At 45.6% G+C, this 19,214-nt stretch overlaps 2 protein-coding genes across 3 annotated transcripts in view; both read left to right on the top strand.

Annotated features, from left to right (window-relative positions):
* The first annotated feature begins 59 nt into the window (after window positions 1-59).
* Window positions 60-9,160, top strand: BCAS2 (BCAS2 pre-mRNA processing factor). The gene is made up of 7 exons (XM_067558756.1): window positions 60-237; window positions 1,202-1,294; window positions 1,585-1,655; window positions 4,630-4,791; window positions 6,746-6,796; window positions 8,068-8,148; window positions 8,722-9,160. Exons 1-7 carry the CDS (start codon window positions 145-147, stop codon window positions 8,846-8,848), a joined length of 678 nt encoding a protein of 225 aa, XP_067414857.1. The 5' UTR covers window positions 60-144; the 3' UTR covers window positions 8,849-9,160.
* A 6,044-nt stretch (window positions 9,161-15,204) lies between these two features.
* Window positions 15,205-19,214, top strand: part of TRIM33 (tripartite motif containing 33) — a 54,348-nt gene continuing 50,338 nt past the window's right edge. For both annotated transcript variants that reach the window (XM_067558757.1, XM_067558758.1), the window contains exon 1: window positions 15,205-15,628. In XM_067558757.1, the coding sequence (XP_067414858.1) occupies window positions 15,211-15,628 (418 nt within the window). In that variant the 5' untranslated portion in view covers window positions 15,205-15,210. The remainder of the gene's footprint in view (window positions 15,629-19,214) is intronic.

Raw genomic sequence — 19,214 nt, forward strand, 5'->3', positions numbered from 1 at the left:
GCGCGTTGGGCCGCGGCGGAGCGTGCGTCTCCGCGCCGGCGCACCAAGGTCAAGGGGCTTGAGCAGTCGCGCTGAGGGCGAGGGAGGGTCGGACACAGCGCGCAGGCGCACTGCAGCGTGCGCACTCTCGCCGGCTGTGCTGCCATGTCGGGTCCGGGGCTGGTGGCCGGGGAGGTGGCCGTGGATGCGCTGCCCTATTTCGACCAGGGTTACGAGGCGCCGGGTGTGCGCGAGGCGGTGAGTGCGGGGCTGGGGACTCGGGGCGGGGACTCCCGCACTTCAGATTCCCACATAGAGAAGGGTGCTGGGGAGGGGCGTGGTATGTTGTGAGGGGAGCTCCGGGGGGCGCGGGAGGGGGCGGCGCGTTTTGAGGGAGGGCCTGGAGGGGCGCTGTGTGAGCTGGGAGGGGGCCTGTGTTGGGGGGGGGGGTGCTGGAGGGGGGCGGTGTGTACTGGGAGAGTGCCTATGGAGGGTGCCGGAGGGGGTGTGTGTGTGTGTGTGTGTATTGGGAGAGGGCCTCTAGGGAGCACTGTGTGTGTGTGTGTGTGTGTGTGCGCGCGCACACCAGGAGAGGGGGTGTGTACTGGGAGAGGGTCTTTGGATGGTGCTGGCAGCGGTACCTGCTGCCTCTTGCTTGAGGAGGGGACAGTGTCGTTCCCTGTTGCAGTGGTATGGTGGCTGGTGCAGGTCTGAGATGCAGTACCAGCTTGTTAGTCCTTGACCCCCTGCAGGTCCCTCCACCTGGCCTTGTCATCCCTGGTGGTGGTCAGGCTCTGAAGCCCTGCGGCAGGGGGAGGCGGCCTGGCCAAAAGGCTTTGGTGACTCCAGTTATCTTGAGGGGTGGGGGGGATCCAGCAGCTGAGGATGCAGGGGAGGGACCAGTCAGGTCATGGATACGTAGGGCCGTAACCAAGGCGGAGTGAGTGGGGCAGCACCCATGGGTGCAAAGCTGTGGGGTTGTGGAGAAACGACAGGGACCCAACAGCAGGTTTGCTTGCCCCCACCTGGTGGAGAGCCTAGTTACAGGTCTGCAGAGATGGGTCTTTCCGATTTGCAACGAACAAGGAAAAATCCCGGAGTTGTCAAAATTCTGCCTGGAGGAAGATTGGAGGACCGAAAAATAGGTTATGTCCGGAAAAACCTGCACATGTGGTTGCACTGCACTGCGCTGCGCTGAACTTGCTTCTCTCTCTCTCTCTAGGCTGCGGCCCTGGTGGAGGAGGAGACGCGGCGCTACCGGCCTACCAAGAACTACCTCAGCTATCTACCCACACCTGACTACAGTGCCTTTGAGGTGAGCCAGGGCTGAACACGCGGGGAGGTAGAGTGGCAGCCTGTGGGAGGAAGCACCAGACCAGGGGGCGTGGCTGGAGCTGAGCTCTGAAGTCTTCTGGTTATAGGCTGAAGGGGAGACGTGGGGGCTGCTGCAGCATGAGACTGGCTGTGCTCTCACTGTGGAGCTGAAGCGCAAAGAGAACTACCATCTGTCACTGAACAGTGAGGTTCCTGCCTTCTGGGGGTGAGAATGCTGGGTCCCTCCTTCCCCTGTCTGGGTGTGGGTAACTGTCTGCTTTGCATCCACAGACTGAAATCATGCGGAATGAGTTTGAGCGCCTGGCAGCACGGCAGCCCATAGAGCTTCTAAGCATGAAAAGGTGAGCAAGAATCCCAACGAGCGAGGTCTGAGTTGAGTGGGCAGAGCTTGGTCTGGATGGGTCAAGCTCTCCCATTGGCATAGGAGCGTCTTCACTTAAGTGCCACAGCGGTGCAGCTGCTCCAGTGCAGCGTTTTAGGTGTAGACCTTCCTTTATTTGTGCAGCTGCTGCTAATAGCGCTTTGTTTTGTGTTTAAAAGGTTGTAGCTTTAATTAGGGCTACTGTTCTTTTAAAACATACACAGTCACCTTTTTTAACAGAACGGACTGAGAAGCCAAAATCACATTTTTTTAGGTGATGTAGCCATGGAGCCTCAGACTTCTTGGCAGGTTTGGACGGCTTGAAGCCATATTTATTGGAAACTCCACTCTCAGAGTGGAGAGATGTCCAGCCAAGATACGCCATGGGCTGACTACCCTGAAGTCTCAGCATATAGCCTTTCCCATTGTGTAGATCAGCCCTGTGTGCCTACTAGCTCTATTGAATATACTAGGAATTTGAAATGGGAAGCTACTATTTTATTTCTATCAGTAACAGGCTGTATTTCATTCATTAACTACATTTATTTTGACAAGTAGCTGCATGCTGCATTGATTCTTATTAAATAAATGTGGACTACAAGACTCCTTCCTGTATTTTCTCTATCTTGGTGGCTGGTTTCGAGCATGACTCTTTGGACTCTAGTCTCTGCTAAACAATAATGAAGACCTAAAGACAACTAGGTATGTGCTATCTTTTCCAGGTCTTAGAATCCTCTTCCCATCTTCATCTAATATGCTGATTATGATGAGAAATTCTTGCTTTATAGAAAGCCTGTTTCAAATGGAGTAATGCTATAGGATTTATTTAAAACCTACTCATGTCCCTTTCAAAATAATAGAAGGGGTGAAGTTTAGGGTCTGCATTGTTAGTGCAAAAATGGTCAGTGCAGCAGCTTCGGAACTCAAGAATGGCTATACTGGGGTAGACCAACAGTCCATCTAGCCCAGCATCCTGTCTTCCGACAGTGGCCAATGGCAGGTGCTTTGGGGGGAATGAATAAAACAGTGGTCCATCCTGTTGGCCTTTTCCAGCCTCTGGCAAACAGCAGTCCCTGCCTGTCCTGGCTAATACCCATTGATGGACCTGTTCTCCATGAATTTATCTAGTTCTTTTTTGAACCCTGTTATATTCTTGGCTTTCACCACATCCTCTGGCAAGGAGTTCCACAGGTTGACTGTGTTGTTTGTGTGAAGAAGTACTTCCTTTTGTTTATTTCAAACCTGCTGCCTATTAATTTAATTTGGTGACCCCTCGTTTTTGTGTTACGAAGAGTAAATAACACTTCATTATTTACTTTCTCCACACCAGTCATGATTTTATAGACCTCTATCATATACCCCCCTTAGTTGTTTCTTTTCCAAGCTGAAAAGTTCCAGTCTTCTTATTCTCTCCTCATTTGGAAGCTTCTCCATACCCCTAATTATATTAGTTGCCCTTTTCTGTACCTTTTCGAATTGTGACATATCTTTTTTGAGATGGGGCGCCCAGATCTGCATGCAGCCTTCAAGATGTGGATGTATCATGGATTTATAAAGAGGCAATATGATATTTTCTGTCTTACTGTCTATCCGTTTCTTAATGATTCTCAAAATTCAGTTAGCTTTTTTGACTGCTGCTGCACATTGAGTGGATGTTTTCAGGGAAATATCCACAAGGACTCCAACATCTCTTTCTTGAGTGGTAGGAGCTAATTTAGACCCCATCATTTTATATGTATAGTTGGGATTATGTTTTCCAATGCGTGTTACTTGGCATTTATTGACATGGAATTTCATCTGCCATTTTGTTGCCCAGTCACCCAGTTTTGTGAGATCCCTTTGTAACTCTTCACAGTCTGCTTTGCACTTAACTGTCTTGAGTAGTTTTGTATCATCTGCAAATTTTGCTATGTCACTGTTTACCCCCTTTTCCAGATCAATTATGAATATGTTGAACAGTCCTGGAGGACACCACCATTTACTTCTCTCCAATCTGAAAACTGACTAGTTATTCATACCCTTTATTTCCTATCTTTTAACTATTTACTGATCTAGGAGGGGACCTTCCCTCTTATCCCATGACTGCTTACTTTGCTTAAGTGCCTTGGGTGAGGGACCTTGTCAAAGGCTTTCTGGAAATCTAAGTATAATCTATCCACATGCTTGTTCACCCCCTCAAAGAATTCTAGTAGATTGGTGAGGCATGGTTTCCCTTTACAAAAGCCATGTTGACTTTTCCCCAACAAATCGTATTCATCTATTTGATAATGATCTTCTCCTGCTGGAAAATACGTAGGTTTACTGTGAGTTTGTGTACACTGCAGTTAAACACTTGTGGCTGGCCTGTGTCAGCTGACTCAGGTTTGGGCTGCGGGGCTGTAAAATTGCAGTGTAGACTTTTGGGCTCAGGCTGGTGCCTAGGCTGTGGGACCCCCTCTCCTCTCACAGGGTCCCAGAGCCAGGGCTCCGGTCCAAGCCCAGTATTTACACCACAATTTTACAGCCCCATACCCTGAGCCCCATGAGCCTGAGTCAGCTGACGCAGGCCAGCCATGGATGTTTAATTGCAGTGTAGACATACCCTATGATTTTAGGAGCTGCCTGGTTCTGTCCACTGAGAAATGTTGCTGTAGAAAATTACAAAATCTCATTTCAGCGAAGAAGACTAAGGTGTTAACAAGAAGTGGAGGGAAATTAGGTATTTGGCGACATGACTGCAGTTCTCAGTTTGAGACATTTGAAACCATAATAATTGAGCAAATAAAAGTTGTTCTGTATCCTGAGTGTATTTAATGAATAGTTTGGAGCTGATGGCTTCCTCTGCATCAGGTTTGACACTTGGTCAGTGATTTGCGACCTAGCAAAACAGGGTGTAAATGCAATGACCCTAATTGTAGTTGAGTCTCCTGCCTGTTGTGTTTAGAGATAAGTTTTTCTTGTTGGCTTTATTTCAGGTATGAGCTGCCTGCTCCCTCCTCTGGTCAGAAGAATGATATCACAGCATGGCAGGAATGTGTTAATAACTCAATGGCTCAGCTGGAGCATCAGGCTGTTCGGATTGAGAATCTGGAGTTAATGTCTCAGCATGGCTGCAATGCTTGGAAAGTATATAATGAGTAAGCAGTCACTTTTCTTATGAAAATATGTTTGATAAAAGTGGTGTCAATTTGCAGCTCTCCAGGTGTTTCATATCTGACTTTTGCTTCAGAATAATCTCAGAATTCTATTCAAATGTCACATATAATTTCAGAACCTATCCTGGAACTGTTGCAGAGTTCATCTGGTCAGGCTGTATGCTGACAATGGTGGAAGGAAACTCTCTCCACTCTTCCTACCTAGGCCACAGAAGTGGCTGTACAGGCTGCTACAGCAGTCCTGCTTCTGCCACAACTCTCTCTGTAGGGGAGAATGATCCAGTGGAGCCATGCACCAAACAGTCACATCCCATATCCCAGCCTCTCCCACTGCTCCAAATGGAGCCCAATAGGAGACAGCTGCATCATGTGCAGGTTTTGTGTCCCTCTCTGCAGGATCCCCAGATCTTGCCCTTCCCTTTCTGCAGAACTTTAGTTTTACCAGGGGGCAAAGTGGAGGATGGGGAACAGGGTTTTAGCCCTTACAGTGAAATCTGTTGAGTGACTAGCAAAGGAATCAGCCAGAATGTGCTTCCCTAGTGGTTCTCAAACTTATTTGTGGAGCCCTTCCTGGGTGGTTTGCAGAATGGAGTATGTTAAAACCTAGGCAGAGGCAGGACTGAGGCATTAGCAGAGATGTCTGAGAGAAGCTCTGAGTTCTACAGAATGAAAGAGGTTGGAGAATTCCTCGTAGATGTGTGTGCCCTTAACTGAAGTGTAAGGTGGGAAACTCAAGTATGAGTCCACCCAATTTAGGCTTAATCAAGTTTTGTCTTTGATTCTGTCTGAAAATGTACAAAGACTGTCACTTAAAATTTCTGGAAATTATTTGTGTGACAAATAATGCAGATAAAATGAACAGGTAGGGTTCCAGGGTACCAGGAAGCTCTTCTCCACTTCATGATGATAATCTCAATCTCTGGACTAGTGTTCTCCAACTTCAGCTCTTGTTTACTTGATTTTTTTTTTATATATACCTTTCCATGTCTCACATTCATTAGCTTTCTTCCAATCAACATTAAGCATTGTGTCTTACACAACATGTAAAATACGCACGCACAAGCTTCAATGTATGTAACTTATGTTGTCCACACTATGTTAATGTCACCTTACTCCTATTTTTCCCAGTATAGGGACGACTTAGCATGACATTTTGTGTATTTTATTGTACTGATTAACTTTCTCTTGTCTGTCCTCCAGCACAGTACTTTCCCTGGACAAAACAAAATGTCCTGTCAGCTGTAAGCATCATTTAAGCACAGCTACATAAGAGAGAAATTGGCAAGACAACACTCATGTCAAGCACAGACTAGGCCAAAACCTTAGCATAAGTATTGCCCTGGCCTATCCAACTCACTCACTATACATGATTACAAACTGTTAACATTAAACTAATAAGATGTACACTTTTTAACATTCAGCAATTTTTCATCTTTGGATATTATTAAATACATGTCATCCTAAATTATTCATTAATCCTTATTTTTCTAATTTGAGTAGGAAAATTATGGGGAATAATGTGCCCTAATTTGAGCATATTCTTATCTTTTCCAAATATGGGCTTTGAAGGGACTTTTTGCTCAAAATTTAGCATCATACTTGTAAATCATTAAAAAGCTCTGTCAGTAATTTTGCCTGTTGCATTTTGAGGTGCTTTATTCAGTTTAGGGCCTATATGTTTAATTGTTCCCCAACAGCAGGTTAACGTGAAATGATTGTATAAGATAAGGGGTGCCTCTTCCAAGTGAGGTGCAAATATCAGACATTCTGGCTTGGGTGGGAAGTATGACCATCATGTTGCTCATGTGATTTTGGAGAAAGAAATGGCACACCAATCTTTGCTTTTTCTTGCTTCCCTATATTGATTGTATAGCTCTGAGTGAATTGATAGATTTCATGTGTTCTCCTGTTTTACGCTTTTCATCTTCGCTATTAGACATCTGGTTCATATGATCGAACAGGCTCAGAAAGAACTGCAGAAATTGAGGTAAGCGCTGCCCTTTTCTTATCCTTGTGTTTGAAATTAGAAGGAATTCTAATGGGAATTCCCCAATAACTGACATAGAAAGGCTTCTGCTCATTCCTAGGCAGCTGCCTTGGTTGTAGAGAAGAGAACCTGGTCATGTGTCTTTTGGTTTTGTGCTGAAGCAGCAGGTGGTGAATTAGTCCGTCATTTCTGGACAAACTTACTACTATGCCTCCTGTTTCCAGTCCATTCAAACTCTGTTTCTGCATGGATCCCTACTCTGAACAGGAACGAGCAGTGGTAGGATCCTCCTTGAAGAACAGCCACTTGTAATAGGCTTCAACTGCTAGGAATTATTTTTGTCCAGAGGACTGCAGTTGTCTTGTCAGGTCATGAATGGAGATGTGGTGGCTAGTGTGAGGTTTGGCTTGTTGATTGTTTTGATCAGGGCTACCACCCTGAATAGATAGCAAATGCGGACTGTAGAGTGTAGGGAACAGGGATGACGTGATCATGGCAGCTCATCCTGCTGAGATGGACTGATGCATTCTCCATAAGCAGGAACCTTTTAGTTGATTATACTTTCAGACTCAGACAGCAAAATACAATCTGAAAGTGACAATCCCATGAAATACTGTGGATCCTTGTCAGAGGGAAGGGCAAAGTTGTCTAGCAAGCCATTTCTCACCACTGCCTGCTTTTCTTGGGCAATTTAAGATTAGTTTCTGTGATATGGTGAGTGTGGGAAGCAGTGGTGACAGAGCTTTTTATTCAAGTTTGGAAAAGTGTTAAAGAACAAACTTGGATATTCAGTATGGGTATTAAGAGTGACAAAAGCAAAAACCTCATCAGTGTTCTAATGTTTTTAATACAAAAATCGAAATGGTCTCTGTGTATTCAGCACTTCCCAGCTTCTGACTGGAGTCAATTTAGTTTAAGCCTACTCCATTTTTTTTCCAGAGCGGACAGAACAAAACTCTGAGCTCTGTACTCAGACACCCTTTGCTTTTCCTGCCCTAGTAGCATGTCTGAATTTCACTTTACAGAATTTTATGTCTACAGTCAGCTTTCTGTTTAGACTTGTTCCTTAGGTTTAGTCTGTGTGCATGTTTATACTGAGCTTCATGCTTCTGTGCTTCTGGTGCTGTGCATTTGGGTTTCCGGGATTCTTTCCAGTAGCAGAGTGAAGGAGGTGGGTTGCATTTCAAGCACAATAGCAAAAGTTAAGACTTCCAAAGGAGCAGAAAAAGTGAACGCAATTGCGTGGTTAAACATGTAACGTGTTCTCACAGGAAAAACATTCAAGATCTCAACTGGCAGCGGAAGAATATGCAGCTCACAGCTGGATCTAAGCTACGAGAGATGGAGTCAACGTGAGTGTCTAGACTCTCCTTCTCTAAATCTAATTCTTCCCCAAATACACATTCTGACTGATTTTTTTTTTTTCCCTCCCTCTGAGAGACTTTTGGTGGCCCAGTTAGATGCCTTCACAGGATTGGCATCAGCTTGAGCAAACATTATCAGGGAACACTAGCTGCAGGCAATAGCTGTTTAACTGGGTAATACAAGAGTGCCATCTTGAAGCAGTGACTGAATGTTGTCTGTGGGAGGACAGAGGGCACATTAGCAATTTGAAATGGCCTATAGAACTTATTGCATTTTCTAAAGCTCTTCATTTTCAAAGTGTCAGGAATCTGAATGTGCCAGGCTCTGCATATTGTGGCTTAACATCAAGTAAAGGGAATGAACATTCCATCACTTAGTCTGTTTAAATTGGTTGAATAGAGTGGCTGAAGTTTATCAGATATTGAGGAACTACTTCCTGGTTTGTGTCTAATGGATTGATCCAAAGGTGTAGCTATCTTCCTTTAATTATAGAAATCGGTATTGCTCTGAACAGTTTCAATCAGTATTTAAACTCTGGGTTTTTATATGTTCTGTTCCAGGTGGGTGTCTCTGGTCAGCAAGAACTATGAGATTGAGCGAACTATTGTACAACTAGAAAATGAAATCTCACAAATTAAACAGCAGCATGGAGAGGCCAACAAAGAGAACATTGAGCAAGACTTCTGAGGTCAGACCCCTGCTATTCACTGCAACACATTTGCAATTGTTTCTGGAGAAGCTCCAAGTCCTTAAGCTCTCTCTCTAATATCTGTGCATAAATAATGAAATAGAAAAAACATTATCAGTGCTCAGTTTCTTTTTTGAAAGACTAGGAGGAACTAGAGCAGATTCAGGGAAAAATCCTGCTCCATAAACTGAATGCACGATTAATTATAGGATATCACGGATTTCAGGTCTGAATTAATGGTTCTTGGACAGAACCCTTATTTAATTGTTTTTGTATTTCTTATACCTGAAATAAACATTTTTCTAACTTTATTTGGCTTCTGATGGCTGTAAACATCTGAGCATTGTCAAATATTAAACCTCAAGAAAGTCTCTTAAGCTTGTATACATCTTTAATTTCATAAGAGCCATTAGAGGGCATGATATGATAAAGGCCATAGATGGAACAAGTTATTTCTTGAGGCAAAATTTTTTGAATTTACATTTGAGAGGGGATTCATTGCTGTGGTAACTACTGCCAGGACCTTTAGAAGGAGCTTTTGCTGATTTTTGGGAAAGCGGCTGCTTGCATTTCCTGGTACTTTGGCTTGTCTGGCAGATCCAGGGGTTGCTGCTTTGATCTCATTCTCTCTTTCCTCTAGACCTTTTATCTTTTTCAGTGTATAAGGCACCTGTTCATAGTTCTGGGTGCCGTATATGATATGAGTTAATTGCAAAATCTGGTCTCTGGGAATCTCCAGCACCCGATTTAATAGTTTGCTTGTCCATGCAGTTTTTAAATTATGCCATTGCTGCAAATACCAAAAGGGCAAAATGCTGTCTAGCATTTTTCAGCCACATAGGACATCATAGCACAGAAGGAGGAAGCAACCCTGACTAGTGACAGTGCAAGAAAAGTTAACATTAATATTTTAGTGCAAGTCAGAAGGCTGTTCTGTAAGAGGAACTGGTGCATGTACTTAATCCAAAGAAATGAATGAATGGCCTTATTCTAATAGCAAGTGTGCATCAAGGATTCAAACTGAATAGATGTCCCTTAGTAATAAACAGGACATATAATTTTTGCTTTACACATAACTATTTGCTTCTTAACACTACAGTTTAAGCCTTCTAAAGAGATTAAAATGCTTTCCTTATTTATATTTGCATCAGCCACAGTCTCCAGCGTAATGGCAAACAAAGATCCAGCCATGTGGATGATGATGTCTAATATAACTGTTACAATATTGCTTTCCTGTTGGCAGCCTGGTCCATTCCCCTCCTACTGGTAGCCTGACCTTCTCTCCTGATGTGCCCCTGCCTGCTCTCATCCCTTACTGCTGTGTCTTGCTTCCTGTTGCCTCTTAATCTGCATGTCGCCTCCTTTTCTAAATATGAACATAAAATCCAGCTACATTGAATTAATATAAAATAGCCATGTTGTTAGCTTCTTAAACCAGGATTTGAAGTTAACAAGGTGCTCTGCTCTTGGAGAATCAACTTATTTGACAAAGGAAAATTTGATATTAAATCACTGTGTTAAATTGCCAAAGATAGCTACTTTTCCCTTATGGGGATAGAACTCCCCCTTTACCAGTTTTTTAAAATACCTCATTCGCTGCCTCAAACCAGTCTAAAACAGTCATTTCTACAATTGATTATTTGTGTGGCTCACTCAAATCCATTTGGGTGCCTGCCTTTCTCTGTCAGTTTCAGAACTAGCACTCTAAAAATCTTAATAAGACAGCGTCTTACATTAATCACAGTTTGTCCCAGGCACTCTGTGATATAATGAAATGATCAGACCTTATACCAAAGTACTGTGCTCCTGCTACAGAATGTCACTCTGAAGTGTCAGGTACTGTGTGACTCTGTTCTTCCCCTTTTTTGTTCCGATAGCCACACATGTAATTATTGCATACATGTTGTTACAAGTTTATCCTTTTCTTACTAGGCATTTTAAAATTTGGTTTTCATTGTGGTAATTTGAATGCCAGAGATCATATGGCAGCTAATGGTAAAAATTATTTGTATGCAATGGTGTCTTACGCTATCCATTGTACCAACACAACAAAAATTGATAATCAGTTTTGGTTAATTAAATCAATATGCATAACTGAAATGTGCACCAACTGCCAGTCCAATTATCCTGTTAACTTGCACCCTCTCCTAGAGGACATAGGTTCCCTCCCACTGTGGGTATTCTTGAATGAGAAAGGGAGACATATGATAAAGTACAGAAGAAATATAGTGCCCAATAAGGGTCTTTCAGTACGCTGATGAGGGAGTGTTAAAGGAAGTTGCACCTCAGTGTGACCATAGCTTAAACCCAATCCTAAGCATTCTTTAATAGTCTTTATCTTGTTTGTGTTCATCGACAGAGAACTTTGGTCCTTTGGCTGCTCGATGGAGAGGTATATGATTGTGGTTGGAAAAGTATAGGGAGCCCTCTATAGTAGAAAGCCCCAACACACTTTCATGAAACCATGGTCATTTGAATAGGTGGGGAGGAGCTTCTGGATTGAGTCTAGAAAGTACCACATTACAAAGCACTGCGTCAGATCTGAGGGCAAGGATCAAGGTGTAATGTTTAGAAAATGTGTACTGAAGCCATATGGTGGCCCTTCATAGCTCAGTTACTGGAAGGTTCTTGAGTAATGCTACAAACATTGCTTGTGATCTGAGAGAATGTACTTTCACCCTTTGGGGGCGATGAATGCTGGCTCTATCGCAGCAACCAACAATACACCCAGAGATCCACCTTGACAGTTTCTGAGCAGAGATCATAGACTCCTTGGATCTATCTGCAATGGATATGAACAGTCTAGGTGACTTTCAAAATTGTTTGGTTCTATCTAGGTAGAAAGCCAATGCTCTTCTAACAAGGTATGAAAACAAGTCTTCTGTAGAGTTTTATGTGGTTTTGGAAAAAACAGGTAAGTGAATGGACTGGTGAAGATGAAATACCAATAGTATCTTGGGTAAGAATTTAGGGTATGAGCATAAAGAGACTTTGTCCTTGAAGAACATCACAAAAGGGGGGATTTTGGGATCATTTCAAAAGCTGGCAGTTGGGATCTGGCCCAAGGTCCGTCTGTTAACTACCCCAGTTTTAGTGTACGTTGTTTGGAACAAGCAGCATAGCCCCATTACACTTTATAGCTGGTTCTTCCAGACAATATCTGCATGGTAGCATGAAGACACAACTGTATTTTGTGTCTTACTCCTTGTTCTCTTTAACTTTCTGTCTTGAAAAGAAAACTCTTCTTCTGTGTGATTCTCATTTGTGTTGCTGTTAATGTGCAGCATAAAGATGATATATAACTAAATGACTATTTAAAAGTGAACAGCAAAGCAACCTGTCACCAAAGCCTATTCACAATATGAATATTTATGAAGCCTCAGGCTGCTGATGAGGTACAACCAGACCCAGTTTTAGAAAGTTATGAAAAACTTAATCCAAACCAGTCAGTAGGGAAAGCAGAAGGTTGACAGCTGATGGAGAAAATGAAACATTGGGGAGGGTATGTGGGAAAAATGTGATACAAACAGGCAGGGACTGAGCAGAGAGCTACAGCACTGGTCCTGTATCGTTGAACCATTTTGCCTTTACATTCCTCCTGTTGTTGGCTTGTGGTAACAGATGCTACTAGAAGGAAGAGCCTTTTGGCTGCTATACCAGGAGATTTGTGAAGATGAATGGTGTAGTGGAGAAAGTGGGGGCTCTAATTACCAAAATATAGTGGGAGGATAACTGATTTGAGAGTGAAACCAGCAAACTAAATTGATTTATTCTAGACTAACTTTTGACTCTGATCTCTTGAATTTGTGATGAGGAACCATGATCCCCTATTTCAATGCTGTGCTGAGCCATTAAATTATTTTTATAACTCAGATGGTAATCTTAAAAGCAGAGCTCTTGCTTATTCTTAACTGATCTGTTCTGACCCAGTATGGCCATTCTTATGTTTTTATGAGTACATAAACTGTATTTGATTGTTATACGCTTAGATTAAGAAGGGAAAAAGACAATTACTATGGTTTCTTTGACACTAAATTATTAGTAACCCCTACAATACAAGTAAAATTCTCCTGTAATGTATGATCAAGTAATAACATGTCACAGATGAGGTAATTTATAAGAAATGAGGTGGTCAAACTGACCCCTGGGAATTCACACTATTTATCATTCTCTACAAAATGAGACGTTTTGGTTTCAGCCCGAGAGGGGAGAGATGAATAGATGTGAGAAACTGCTTAAGAGAAATGGTGTTTTTGCTATTCTGTGCCAAGTTTATCTGGCTTATAAAATACATACCATCACATGTGTTGGCCAGTAACTTGCCCCAAAACTTATTCTCTTGGTAACTGCAAGACCCAAGTAGAATGAGCTAATGTATAATTTTTTTATACATTAACAAGAGGCAACTTGAAATCTTATCACTCCTCTCAACCACTGGTTCATGATGGAGGGGTGTTGAGGATCATGGTACCATCTGTTCTTTTGGATTCAAGCTCTTCTCTTTCTGGTTCCTGCAGGGTCTGGGGTTTAGCTTCAGCTCATTTTTTCAGAATCCTGTTTGGAGATTATGCAAGCACTGTCTCCCACACATTGCTTTCAGTGTCAAATATGCTCAAGCATAGAACCAAATCCCATTCATAAAGGGGTAGCCTCCTTTAAACAAAATGAAATGCTCAACAAAGAGCCAACATTTTTTTAAAAAACATCCAACTTCAGAAGACAAGGGTGCATATAAAATCATTCCAGTAATTACAGAGGGATCGTTACATATCTTTATAAAAGTTAGTGTATTTTTTTCAACATCCTACCATGTCAGCAGCAGCATTTGGACTCTCAACATTCCAAACCCTAGCAGCAGCTGCTTTCAGTTCAGCTATAGCAGTAACTGAGGAGTAGTCATCCTGTTACTAACTATAGGCAGAGCCTTGCAAATCCACAGCTATCTGCTTCCTAGTCTCAGCTATCCACATCTGTGGGCCATTTTTGCAGATCACGGATGGATGGGGATCCACATTTTATATTTAAAGCCCTGCAAAGGTAGGGATATCTGCTTTATATCCATGAATCATTTCTGCGTATCATGCATACAAGGATGGATCTAGGGCTCTAACTCAATGGACCACCCATGAACTTTAAGAATAGCCATACCGTGTTAGACCAACGGTTCATCTAGCTCAGTATACTGTCTTCTAACAGGTGCCAATGCCAGGTGCTTCAGCGGGAATAACCCAAACAGGTAGTCATCAGGTGATCCCTCCTGTCACCTATTCCCAGCTACCCAGAGATGTCACCAGGGACACGACAGAGCACGGTTTTGCATGCCTGCCCATCCTGGCTAATAGCCACTGACAGGCCTCTCCTCCATCACTTACTAATTCTGCTGTGCACCCTGCGACACAGGGGGCCTTCACCCCAGCACCTGGCAGAGGGGTCCACAGGCTGCCTGGGCCCTGCGTGACCAAGGCGTGGCAGGGCTGCCACAGCAGGGCCCCTGCGCAGCAGTCTCGGCTGGGGCGCTGACGCCGAGTCACAGGGAGCGTGGATGTCGGGGTGCCCGAGGGGCCCCTCCCTGCTGCAGGCACGGCCGGCGTGTTGTCCCCCAGCTCTGCGGGGCGGCCGGCCCGTGCCCAGGGCCTGAGCGGAGCCCCCCGCCTCGCCTGCCCCTGCCCCACTAACGGCCGGGCGGGGCTGGCAGTGGGGCCTGGACACCGCCTGCCCTCGCCTGCCTGCCTGCCCGACTTGGCTGCAGGGGGCGCCCTGCCAGGGCTGAGGCGGGAGAAAGCCCCGCCCACTGCGGCCCAGGAGTGGACAGCGCTGCTGCCCATCACGCTCTCTGCCATGGCCGGCCCCTACTCCTCCCAACCTTGGAAACTGATTGGCAGCAGCCCCGACGGGAGCCCATGGGGCAGCCAATCAGGCGTCGAGCTGAAGCGGAGCCTGGCGAAGGGAAAATGAAGGCCCGCCCCACCCCGCCCACTTCCGCGCCCCCAGCCCTAGCTGCCGATGCTGGTCAGAGGGAGCACAGCAGCTTCACGACGCTCCCTTTCTTCCCCCAGAGAAGAGCGCTGCGCGCACGCGCCGCCGCTTCCCATGGCCGTGCCGTGCGCGCTCGCTCGCTCTACGCAGTATGTAGCACGCCGTGCGCGCTCCCGCACAGCGCAGACCCCTTTGTAGTCGCGCTCCCTGCGTGCTGGATGCGCGCCTCACTCGGGCGCATGCGCAGCTCCGTCCTGCCCGCCGCGTCGTTGCCGGGCGCGCGCACGCAGCGTGTGTGCGGGAGCCCGGTGACGCGGAGCGTGCGGGCGCAGGCGCGGAGCTGTGTGCGTGCGCGGAGCGGGGAGTCGGGTTCAAAGGAGGAAACATGGCGGAAAACAAAGGAGGCGGTGGGGAGGGGGCCGTAGAGGCCGGCCCGGACGGCGGTAGCCAGGAGCCCGCGGCCGCATCCCCCTCGGGCTCCGCCCAGCCCGCGCCCGCCGCCGTCCCGCCCGAGGAGCGCGAGAGCCCCGGCGCGCCGGCCGAGAAGGGCCCGGCGGAGGCGGAGGCCGCGGCGGGGCCGGGGCCGGGTCCTGGCCCGCTGCCCCCCCTGCCGGCGGCCGCCCCGGGCCCGCTGTCGCTGCTGGACACCTGCGCCGTGTGCGCGCAGAGCCTGCAGAGCCGGCGGGAGGCCGAGCCCAAGCTGCTGCCCTGCCTGCACTCCTTCTGCCGCCGCTGCCTGCCCGAGCCCGAGCGCCAGCTCAGCGTGCCCGTGCCGGGCGGCGCCAACGGCGACATCCAGCAAGGTGAGGGGCCGGGCCGGGCCGGGCTCCGCTCCGCTCCGGGGGCCGGCGCGCCGCTGCCTGGGGGCCGGGCTGCGCAAGGGAGTGTGGCGGGCGGCGGCCGCTCTGTCCCGCCGGCAAGGCTCCGGGAGCCCCTCGCTCCGCGGGGCGGAAGGGGAGAGGCTGGTGCCGCCGGTCGGCCGGCCGGCAGCGGAACGGGGACCGCCCGGTCTCCCCTGCGTGAGGTCCGCCACTCCCTCCCTGCCAGCGCTTGGCCGGACCGGGGGGCTTGGCTGTAAATTCGTGGTTCGTTCTCTGCTTGCCAGAGTGAACGGAACAGCCACCGCAACCCTGGGATGGGCCGGGTGCCCTGGCTTCCCGGGGCTCCAGACGTGCGCAGCCTGCCGCCCGGAGATAATCCCCTCGGGAGTGTGTCTGCCATGCACACCGTGGCCCCGGCCCCGCACTAGGTTTTATCACGTTTTAGTCTCTTCTGAGTCAAAATGAGTTAGCTCTTTTGAAAAACACACAGAAAATGCATGGTGTGCAGTGTAACTCCACTCAGAATGTACACTGAGGTAAGCAGAGCTCCCGGTGACGGCCACCATCTCTGGTACATCTGCTGTGGCTGTTCAATAAACTTGATGGCAGAAGACGTGAGTCTGAGCTTCTCTCAACAGACAGGCAAAGGGAATTGGCTGAAGCGGCTCCAGTGACTCCCATAATGGATTCAGAGTCACCCTAACAGTGACTTTATGATAATTTTGCGTTGGGTTTAAAAGGTGGTTTGGGATGGATTAAGCATGCATTTTGGGTTACCTTTTGTCTGCCAACCTAACCTATTCGTTCATAGAAATGCTAAAATTGCACCTTTGTGTCATCCATTTTAACACAGGTGGAATGAGGATGGCCAAACTCATGTAATACGTATGGTTGTAGTTTCCTTATGTAGAGTCCTTTTTTGAATTACCTGTGATAGCACATCTGACAGTCATACTGTATGTCCCTGGAAGATGACAGTCTTGGCCTTGTAGTTAAGTCAAACACATACTGAAAATCTTCTAGGCTAGTCTTCCCAAAGAATTTTGTCTCCGGTAGTTTATAATGTGAATGCCAAGCAGCAATTTGAAGTACTTAACTTAATTTGAATCCTGATTACTTGTTGGTTTATATCTAGAAGGATCTGCATGTGCATTTTAGATGCTGTGTCCGTTGGTATAATCTCTCCCAATTAAAGTTGGGATACCCAATGGGATTTATTTCTAAAACTTGATTAAAACTGAAAGTTGGCATGTGTTTTGAAAGTGTCAAGTTTTTAGGTATTTAAAAGACCATTTTTAAGTATTTTTACAAATAGTTTTTATTTTGCTTTGGTTATAAGGAACATTATTTTGGGGACATTTTCATGAAAAGGTCCCTTTCTCAATTTTACAACTGTTCAAAAAGTTATTAATTTAGGTGAAATCTAATGCACCTAAATGCAACTTTTTGCAAAATGCCATTTATCTTCATCTGCATTCAACAATAAGAAATGGTGTGTCTTTCTGTTCTTCATTGAAACTTTTCAGACATTTGTGTTCACACCTCAAGCTGCTTTTTTTTAAGAACTTGGTTTGGCCTTAGTCTTCAGTAAGAATAAGTGCTTTTGGCATGTTTGAAAAATGTTAGGTTAGAAACCATTAGATATTTGTATATGGTGTGCACATGGTGTGCACACACTGAGGTGCAGACCTCCAGCTACATACACATGATCTAAAGTATAACCTGATTAATACAGTAGTTCAGGCTTTGTTTGCCTACTGGTCCACCTTAACCTTACCTGTTCAGACACTACCTATAAATCTATCCTGTACTGTTAGTGATTGTGTGAGGGCTAAATTTGCTCATTCTGTGCTGTATGTTCTTGTAGAGTGCTACTTGATATCTGGTGGGTGCAGAAAAAGAATATAGAACCCATTATATGTTCTAGGAAATGGTATCAGAAGGTCCATCTTAAAACAAAGGTTGATTAAGTCTACTTGAAGTTGATATTTGAAGGATTCTGACACTTTTGTCGGCCTTTTGCTGAGCTCTAGAGTCTAAATCTTGCATGCTGTATAGGATGTACTGCACTAAAAGACATAGATCGTTAACATTTGGCTTATCTAATAATGGCATGTTCAGATAAGTGTAGAAGTATGGAGAATTGGTAAAGAAAGTAACTTCTGCAGAAAATAAAGAATTAAGTTAAGGCTGGAAAACAAATTTCAGTAACATTCATTTAAATGACAGTAGACTATATCCTGTGCTTATGTAATAGGTGCCTTTTCTGTTTGATGGGGCAACTTAGATGCCTAACTGATGTGTAAATTGAGATGTGTAAGCTGTGCTGTGGTTCATCTGGCTAAGAGTATCTAAATCCATGCCCAAAGATGGTTCCAAAAAATGCATCAGCTGCATGGACATGGAAGTATACAGCCCTGTTGAAAACTGTGGTGGACAGTGCAACATCGCATGGTCAAACTTGCCTCGGCCCAGCAAGTTGCCTAGGAATTGAGTAAAACCAGAGGGCTCTGAACAATGCTGGAGTTGAGTGGACACCCATTCCTGCACACTACAGATGAAACTAGCTAAATGGCAAGAAAATCCTGTGGCATTTGTGGGAATAGAACCCACACTCTTGCACCAGAGGCAGCTACAGCATTGCCAAGCAGTATGTGGTGCAGTGACGGGCAATGTAAGACATGACGTGCAGATGTTCCTACGCTACTTTCTTTACTGCTACCTTTGCAAGTGCTCCTTTTCTTTCATGTATAATTCTGCAGTCCATGTGGCCTGTTAGCTTGCCATGAGCAGCTATTTTCCCTTACAGTCTTTATATCTAGTAAGCCATGCCTACTGGTACACCTGAAGCATCCTGTGCAACTTCAGGATCACACTTTAAGCTTACATGCACCATTGTGTTTATTTTACATGAGTCTTAATTTACACCATGCTTAAATGATGTTTACAAAATTTTGCCCACTTGAGCTAAAAGATTCTTAAGGGCTAGGGAAAAATATTGGTTGTATATTTTTTTCCTTAGGAAGAGTGAGGTAGAGTGACATTTTTTTCTTTTCTGGTAAATTTGTCCTGTTACCATTGCTAGCTTGTTAATCTCATTTTTCACTCCTTAGATTCCTTAAAGAATTTGGAGTTTTAAAAATTAAGTAGGATATAGGCCCATAACTACTTAAACTGGCCACAGGGCATGAGAGGGGAGAGGCTGATTTTACTTTTCCCTGAAGTATAAACAAACACTGTAACATAGCTGTTTTTGTGTATTTCTGAAAATGACTGATCGGGGAGAATTCCATTTTATTATCTAGATCAGCGGTTCTCAACCTTTTTTTCCCGAGTACCACTCCAGTCAGGTAGAATCAGGTCGAGTACCGCTTCACCTGACTGTACCTGGCCAGAGTACTACTCGGAAAATGAGCGCAGTAAGCACTTTCAATCAATGCCCTCCGCCGAAACCCTACAGCCATTTGCACATTTTCGGCGGCAGCAAGGGGGCATGATTCGGCGGGGGGAGGGAAGAGCGGCAGCGGCGGCTTTTCTCAGCGGGCTGGGGGAGCAACGGTGGGAGGTT

Source organism: Emydura macquarii, unplaced genomic scaffold (assembly GCF_026122565.2).
Source record: "Emydura macquarii macquarii isolate MOO-44397 ecotype Brisbane River unplaced genomic scaffold, CSIRO-AGI_Emac_v2 contig_2184, whole genome shotgun sequence".
Lineage (NCBI taxonomy): Eukaryota > Metazoa > Chordata > Testudines > Chelidae > Emydura > Emydura macquarii.

Excerpts from the sequence above, each read along its gene's own strand:
- BCAS2 (XM_067558756.1), top strand. The coding sequence starts at position 145 with ATGTCGGGTCCGGGGCTGGTGGCCGGGGAGGTGGCCGTGGATGCGCTG. Across the intron at positions 1,295-1,584 it reads CTGACTACAGTGCCTTTGAG|ACTGAAATCATGCGGAATGA; the intron begins GTGAGCCAGGGC and ends TTGCATCCACAG. Across the intron at positions 1,656-4,629 it reads GAGCTTCTAAGCATGAAAAG|GTATGAGCTGCCTGCTCCCT; the intron begins GTGAGCAAGAAT and ends GCTTTATTTCAG.